At 32.0% G+C, this 9,062-nt stretch overlaps 1 protein-coding gene across 1 annotated transcript; it reads right to left on the bottom strand.

The window, feature by feature from the left end:
* Positions 1 to 1,212: 1,212 nt before the first annotated feature.
* On the bottom strand, positions 1,213 to 1,509 carry LOC139890274 (uncharacterized mitochondrial protein AtMg00810-like). Its single transcript, XM_071873167.1, has one exon. The coding sequence runs from the start codon at positions 1,507 to 1,509 to the stop codon at positions 1,213 to 1,215; it is 297 nt and encodes a 98-aa protein (XP_071729268.1).
* Between the last annotated feature and the right edge of the window lie 7,553 nt (positions 1,510 to 9,062).

Below are 9,062 nucleotides of genomic sequence, written 5' to 3'. Positions count from 1 at the left end.
CATTACAAACGACCCGAATGTTTAGATCAATACAATAAACCTCGACCTATGAAGTAAAAAAATACAAGGCGCAGAAAGTTGCAGAGAGAGCAACTAAAAAATGCATTACATTAGACAAAACATGACCATGTATCCGAGATCCAACCTAGCCAATCCATCTTCTGATTCCTTACGCGACTTAAAATCCATTCAAAAGACCTAAGTTGTATTTCCATTAGACCCGTAGGACCATTCCACGACGAATTAGAAAACACCATGGTTTCAATTTTTCCATAATAAATAAGCACACGTCCACTCGATTGATTGCCATATACTCGACCAAAAAGGGGATAAGGAACGGTTACATTTGCCATAAAAAGCTTCGCTAATACTTAAGTTTGATACCGCTCCTTAAAACAACTAGTTATTTGCTATGAATAAAAGGTTAAAGAAATAATATGAACAAGAATATGAAAAACTAAATGTGTTGGATTGATTTCAAATAGTTACAATCAAATTCTTATATAGAGGATTAAAGTAAAACATAATCATAACACACCAACAACTTGACTCACTAGTAAAGCTAGATGAAAACTGGTATATATGTGAACACACCAATATGACAACTAGCATACATGTGAACACCAACAACTAGACCTAATAAAACAAGATAAAAGGCAACTTGATTATGTAAGTATGTCATAAAAGATAATGTCAAGTTGGCCACTAAACACCTTAACCATTAATTTGGTCAATAATGGCCTAAACTCATTTAAAGTTGAGCAACTTGAACAATAAAGTCCAAAATCAAGTTGAGCAAGTTGAGCCACTTGAGTTTGAGTTGTGCACTAATATTTTAACACTCCCCTTTAGTGCAAACTCCCGATCAAAAATCCCCAACGCCTCTCGAAATTCCATGAACTTGGCTTTCATTAGAGCTTTAGTGAAGATGTCGGCTACTTGATCATTTGTCCTTACATTTGCTAGCTCGATTTCCCCGCTAAGAACCTTTTCACGAATGAAATGATACCTCATTTCTATATGCTTAGTACGAGCATGAAAAACAGGATTCGAAGCAAGTTTGATTGCACTTTCGTTGTCACATTTTAGTTTGACAACATAATCTACTTCTTCAAGTATGTCACCAATCAATCTTCTTAGCCAAGTACACTCTTGAGCTGCCATAGTTGCATCTATGTATTCAGCTTCCGTGCTAGACAAAGCAACAGCATCTTACTTCTTGCTACACCATGAAATAATCGCGGAACCCATGTTAAAACAATAACCCGAAGTTGAATGGCGATCATTTCCGTCTCCCATCCAATATGCATCTACGAAACCATTTAACAAAACATTATCACACTTCTTATACCACAAGCCGTGGCCCATTGATCCTTTCACATAACGAAGGATCCTTTTAGCTGCATCAAGATGAACATTAGTTGGACATTGCATACATTGTGAAACAATGCCAACCGAGTAAGCAATTTCCGGCCTTGTGATGGTTAGATAAATCAAACTTCCAACCATTTATCTGAACAACTTCACATTCTTGAGTTCTTTTCCTTGATCCTTCTTCATTTTGAGGTTTGGTTCCATTGGAGTAGACATAGGCTTTGACTCCCCCATGTTGAAACGTTCCAAGAGACTTCTTGCATAACCCGTTTGAGAGATAAAGTACCTGTTTTCTAATTTATCAACTTCCAAGCCAAGAAAACATCCAATCTCCCCCAGATTCTTCATTTCAAAACGAACTGAAAGATCATCACTTAAACGAGAGATTTCTGGCTCGTTTCCTCCGGTGATAATCATGTCATCAACATATAGTAATACCAAGACAAGAATAGATTCTTTCTTTACAAATAAACTAGAATTCGCATTAGAAATTTTAAAACCACAAAAGACAAGGTATTGTGTGACCTTACCATACCAAGCTCTCGTGTAACACCCTGAATTTTAATACATCAGAGAGTGTCACCAGAAAATGTCACCAGAGAGTGTTCTCAGAAGTGCCACTAAAAGTGAACCAAACACTTTATGCATTTTCAGATTTTACGTCAGAATCAGAATCTAACAGTTTCAGTCCCTGAATTTCTAAAACTGTGATGTCTTCATTTTACGCTGTAGTGCGCGCCGCACACATGGCCGCGCGCCGCGCAAAACTAGCTGGCAGATTGGTCGAGTAAATTGGTGTTTAAATAAAGGGCATTTGGGTCTTTTCACTTAAGGGTCGGTTTTGAGCCACTAAAACTGATCCATTGATCACCCTTATCCTCATTTCACCTTTTCCACACACTTTCATCTAGAGAGAAAGAGAGAGAGAAAGAGCTTAGAGAGAGAGAGAGAGAGCTCAATTTGGGGAAGAAGGTCGATTCGTGTGAAAGCTCGAGAGTTAAAGTTGTTCACCTCGTTCCTAGCTACGTTTTGAATTCGAGTTTTAGTACTTATGATTATTGTTCAATTTAGGGTTTTGATAATGCTAAAAACGAACATATATTTCATAGCATTATCCCTCAAGAAAGACAAGCTTTTAGTTGCAATTGTTCTATTTACAAGTGATATTCGTTTAAATAATAAAAGGTGAAGACAAAAGACAGATTCGACGAATTGAAGACGCAAATGACCAAAAAGCTAAAAAGTACAAAGTACAATCCAAGTGGTTCAAATTATTGATGAGAATCGTCTAAAAATTACATGAGTACAAGCCGTGAAACACAAAGTACAAGATATTAAATTGTACGAAAAGGCGTTCGAAAATCCGGAACCGAGATATGAACCAACTTCCAGCGCGCGACGCAATGGACCAAAAATTACAAGTCAACTATACACAAGAATATAATATAATATATAATTAATTATATATATTATTATATATTATAATTATATGCAGCCCACATTTTGATTTCATCTATGAGCTGGATTCCAGACCTCCGCACTCGCGGAGGTGTAAAGCATAAAATCTCAGCACTCGCAGAGCTCTACAGTGAAACGTGAGCCTATAAAAGGCCGCGCATTCTGATCGATTTTATTCACTCCTTTTTCAATCTCTCTCTCACGATATATATATATATATATATATATATATATATATATATATATATATATATATATATATATATATATATATATATATATATATATATATATATATATATAAAAAATTTATAATTTTAATTTTAATTTAAGATTATTAATAATAAGGTTATGTTAGCGAATGTTGTAAGTGTGTAAGTCGAAATTCTGTCCGTGTAACGCTACGCTATTATTAATCATTGTAAGTTATGTTCAACCTTTTGAAATTAATGTCTCGTAGCTAAGTTATTATTATGCTTATTTAAATCGAAGTAATCATGATGTTGGACTAAATATTAAAAACGGGGTTATTGGGCTTTGTACCATAATTGGGGTTTGGACAAAAGAACAACACTTGTGGAAATTAGACTATGGGCTATTAATGGACTTTATATTTGTTTAACTGAATGATAGTTCGTTAATTTAATATAAAGATTTACAATTGGACGTAATTATAAATAACCACATACACTCGATCGGACACGATGGGCGGGATATTTATAAATACTAATAATCGTTCATTTGACCGGATACGGGAATGGATTAATAATCAATGGACTCATTAAAACAGGGGTGGATTACATGCAAGGACACTTGGTGTAATTGATAATAAAGTATTAAAACTTTATTACAGTTTAAGTCCCCAATTAATGGAATATTTGACTTCGGATATAAAGATAATTTGACGAGGACACTCGCACTTCATATTTATGACTGATGGACTGTTATGGACAAAAACCAGATGGACATATCGAATAATCCAGGACAAAGGACAATTAACTCATGGTAATAAATTAAAATCAACACGTCAAACATCATGATTACGGAAATTTAAATAAGCATAATTCTTTTATTTCATATTCCATCGCACTTTTATTTACTGTCATTTTATTTATCGCACTTTTAATTATCGTACTTTTTAATTATCGCAATTTTATTTACTGTTATTTTATTTATCGCACTTTAATTTATCGCACTTTAATTTATCGCACTTTAATTATTGTCATTTACTTTACGCTTTAAATTAAGTTATATTTATTTTTAATATTTTACATTAGGTTTTAACTGCGACTTAAGACATAAAATCGATAAACCGGTCATTAAATGGTAAAAACCCCCTTTTATAATAATAATAATACTACTTATATATATATATATATATATATATATATATATATATATATATATATATATATATATATATATATATATATATATACAAATATAGTTTTTAAAAAAGTATAGCGTTAAACTTGGCTAGTTCCCTGTGGACGAACCGAACTTACTAAAAACTACACTACTGTACGATTAGGTACACTGCCTATAAGTGTTGTAGCAAGGTTTAGGTATATCCACTCTATAAATAAATAAATAACTTGTGTAAAATTGTATCGTATTTAATAGTATTTTATAATAAAAAATATAACTATCTCGCATAACATCAAGTATTTTTGGCGCCGCTGCTGGGGACTTCATAAACGCCGAAAGCGAAACGCTATAAAAAAGAGAGAGATTTTTATTAGAATTTTAATCTATTTTTGTAAAAATATAAGTTTTAAATATTAAAAACAAAAATATAAAAACATAAAAAATATATATATATCTATTTAGGTGTTTTAATTAAAAAAAAGTTTATTTTTTTAGAATTATAAAAACTAATAAGTAATTGTTAAAATATAAGTTTTATTTAAGTTATATTTTATAAAAACTAAAAAAAAAAACTGAACTGGGCCAGTTTATTTTCGAAACCCAAAATAAATTTTAAATTAAAAATTGAACTGGGCCGAACTGTTTAAGCCCAACCAGCGAACCCAATATTATTAAATTCCGCACTCGCGGAGATCCTGCGCTGAAAAAAATCCGCACTCGCGGAGCCTGCCAGACTGAAACCTAGTACAGTAATTATTACGCAGTAGGGTTTTAATAATAATTATTATTATTTTATTAACCCTAATTAGGGTTTAATTATTTAATTAGTTTTTATTAATTAGTTTTAGTTTTAATTAATTTTGTATTTTAAGTTTTAATTAGTTTTATTACTTTATAAATTAGTACTTTTATAAAATATTAATATAAAAATAATATTTTTTTGAAAATTGTATTTTTATAACTTTAAGTTTTATCTTTATATTTTGTATCTTTTTATTCGTAATTGTATATTTTTCGTTCATAACTAGTTTTAAGTTATAGTTTTGCCGTAGTTATTTTTATTTCTAGATTTTTAGGCTTTGCCGTAAAATCCCTTAGGTACTTTTTCTTTAGACTAAGATTTAGGTGCTTTAGAATTTTGCGACACCGTTTTAAGATTTTAGTACTTTTTAAGTTATTGCCGTTTTGGATATAGAATTCCTTTTAAGCTTTAATACTTTTAGACTTAAGTTTTTATAATTCTAAGTTTCGACGCTTTATTTTCTTATTTTTATTTTTTGACTGATTGTTTTTCGACGCTTATTTTTCGACCTTTTATTTTTTGACGTTTTTCGACGCGCTCTTTTTCTTTCTTATTTCTCGACGCTCTAGTTTTTAGGACATAGAATTTTCTATTTCTTCTCTAAAATTTCAAAACGAAAAATTATTTTAAGTGGTTAAATTGATAGACATCCAAAATTTTCTGGTTCGTAGTAATAGTTGGATTTGTTAGTGGCGAGTTGTGGGCTTCCGATTTAAAGGGTCCTGGCTACCTGCTGCATCTATTGGCTATTCGAAACGTGGGCAAAATCAGAAAAGTCTATTAATTTGATAACTTATATAATTATTATCTTTTATAACTAATAGGATATTCTGTGAATGCACCGAGCAAAACGTTCACCACCTTTTATACGTTCACCACCTGTAACTCGATCAAGACATCTATTAAATATTGTCGCCGCTGATTTTTCTTTAGAATCGTCATCTAGTCGACCAAGTACTCCAATTCAAATTTTCGATAATCCATTTTTTGAACCCGACCTCACAATTGTGAATCTGGAGGATATTCAGGGACAATTCAGAGATCCTGAACCACTAATCATTCCTCCTGAACCACAAATCACTCATCCAGAGATTTTCGAGGAAGAAACCATTAAATCAGAATCCTCTAGTGATTCAGATTCAACAAATTCAATCATGGAAAATCTGGAACCTCTAAGTATGGAAGACCGAATGAGAGCTAAACGCACTGGCCAAGGTCGCGCAATTACTCAACCAGACATTAATGCGCCAGATTATGAAATCAAAGGACAAATCCTACACATGGTAACTAATCAATGCCAATTTAGTGGTGCGCCGAAGGAAGATCCAAACGAACATCTTCGTACCTTTAATAGGATCTGTACACTATTTAAAATCCTAGAAGTAGAGGATGAACAGATCTATCTCATGTTATTTCCCTGGACTTTAAAGGGAGAAGCCAAAGATTAGTTAGAATCGTTATCTGAAGGGGCGATTGATACATGAGATGTTTTAGTTGAAAATTTTCTTAAACAATTCTTTTCGGCATCTAAAGCCGTGAGACTTCAAGGAGAAATAGTTACGTTCACGCAAAAGCCAAATGAAACTCTGTATGAGGCATGGACAAGATTTGGAAAGTTGTTGAGAGGATGTCCGCAACATGGTTTAGACACTTATCAAATAGTACAAATATTATACCAAGGATGTGACATCACTACAAGAAAAGACATCGATATAGCAGCTGATGGTTCCATTATGAAGAAAACCGCAACTGAAGCTTACAAAATTATTGATAACACTGCTTCCCACTCACATGAGTGGCATCAAGAAAAAGATATCGTTAGATCATCTAAAGTGGCTAGAGTTGATTCTAGCCATGACTTTGATTCCATGTCCGCAAAGATAGATGCTGTCGAAAGACGAATGGAAAAGATGACTAAAGATATTCACTCAATACGAATTAGTTGTGAGCAGTGTGGAGGACCACATTTGACAAAAGATTGTCTTAGTATTGAACAAACAATGGAACAAGGAGAGAATGTTTCATACATGAACCAAAGGCCTGGAAATAATTATCAGAATAATTATCAACCGCCAAGACCAATCTATAATCAAAATCAGAATTATAACCGAAATGTTTCATACAACAATCAACAAGGTCCTAACAATCAACAAGTATCCAACAATACTTACAATCAGCAAAGACCTATTTTTCCAATTAAACCACCACAAACCGATGATAAAAAGTCAAATTTAGAAGATATGATGTCAAAGCTAGCTGAATCTCAAACTCAATTTTTCACATCTTAGAAACAAACCAATGAACAAAATGCCCAAGCATTTAGAAATCAACAAGCTTCTATTCAAAATCTGGAACAAGAAGTAAGCAACCTAGCAAGGTTGATAGGTGAAAGAAAACCGTAAAGTCTACCTAGTGATACAAATGCTAACCCCCGGAATGAAACAGCTAAAGCCATTACCACGAGAAGTGGTATTACACTTAAACCACCTGAAATACCTGTAATTTCTGATGACTCTATTCCTACTACACATGTAGTGACCCAAACTTTTCCATGTTTATATATATTAAATGAAATTGTTATTTACATGATTAAGTGTTTCCAACATGTTAAGCAATCAAACTTGTTAAGACTTAATTAATTAAAATTGGTTTCATATAGACAATTGACCACCCAAGTTGACCGGTGATTCACGAACGTTAAAACTTGTAAAAACTATATGATGACATATATATGGATATATATATAGTTAACATGATATTATGATAAGTAAACATATCATTATGTATATTAACAATGAACTACATATGTAAAAACAAGACTACTAACTTAATGATTTCGAAACGAGACATATATGTAACGATTATCGTTGTAGCGACATTTAATGTATATATATCATATTAAGATATATTAATACATCATGATATCATGATAATGTAATAATTTAACATCTCATTTGATATAATAAACAATGGTTTAACAACATTTAACAAGATCGTTAACCTAAAGGTTTCAAAACAACACTTACATGTAACGACTAACGATGACTTAACGACTCAGTTAAAATGTATATACATGTAGTGTTTTAATATGTATTCATATACTTTTGAAAGAGTTCAAGACACTTATAAAAATACTTCTACTTAACAAAAATGCTTACAATTACATCCTCGTTCAGTTTCATCAACAATTCTACTCGTATGCACCCGTATTCGTACTCGTACAATACACAGCTTTTAGATGTATGTACTATTGGTATATACACTCCAATGATCAGCTCTTAGCAGCCTATATGAGTCACCTAACACATGTGGGAACCATCATTTGGCAACTAGCATGAAATATCTCATAAAATTACAAAAATATTAGTAATCATTCATGACTTATTTACATGAAAACAAAATTACATATCCTTTATATCTAATCCATATACCAACGACCAAAAACACCTACAAACACTTTCATTCTTCAATTTTCTTCATCTAATTGATCTCTCTCAAGTTCCATCTTCAAGTTCTAAGTGTTCTTCATAAATTCTACAAGTTCTAGTTTCATAAAATCAAGAATACTTCCAAGTTTACTAGCTTACTTCCAATCTTGTAAAGTGATCATCCAACCTCAAGAAATCTTTCTTATTTATAGTAAGATATATTTCTAATACAAAGTAATACTCATATTCAAACTTTGATTCAATTTCTATAACTATAACAATCTTATTTCGAGTGGAAATCTTACTTGAACTTGTTTTCGTGTCATGATTCTGCTTCAAGAACTTTCAAGCCATCCAAGGATCCTTTGAAGCCAGATCTATTTTTTTTTATTTCCAGTAGGTTTATCCACAAAACCTGAGGAAGTAATTATGTTCATAACATCATTCGATTCATATATATAAAGCTACCTTATTCGATGGTTTAAACTTGTAATCACTAGAACATAGTTTAGTTAATTCTAAACTTGTTCGCAAACAAAAGTTAATCCTTCTAACTTGACTTTTAAAATTAACTAAACACATGTTCTATATCTATATGATATGCTAACTTAATGATTTAAAACCGGAAAACA

This window comes from Rutidosis leptorrhynchoides, chromosome 2, assembly GCF_046630445.1.
Source record: "Rutidosis leptorrhynchoides isolate AG116_Rl617_1_P2 chromosome 2, CSIRO_AGI_Rlap_v1, whole genome shotgun sequence".
Classification (NCBI taxonomy): domain Eukaryota; kingdom Viridiplantae; phylum Streptophyta; class Magnoliopsida; order Asterales; family Asteraceae; genus Rutidosis; species Rutidosis leptorrhynchoides.
This window is presented reverse-complemented; position numbering and strand designations above follow the sequence as displayed.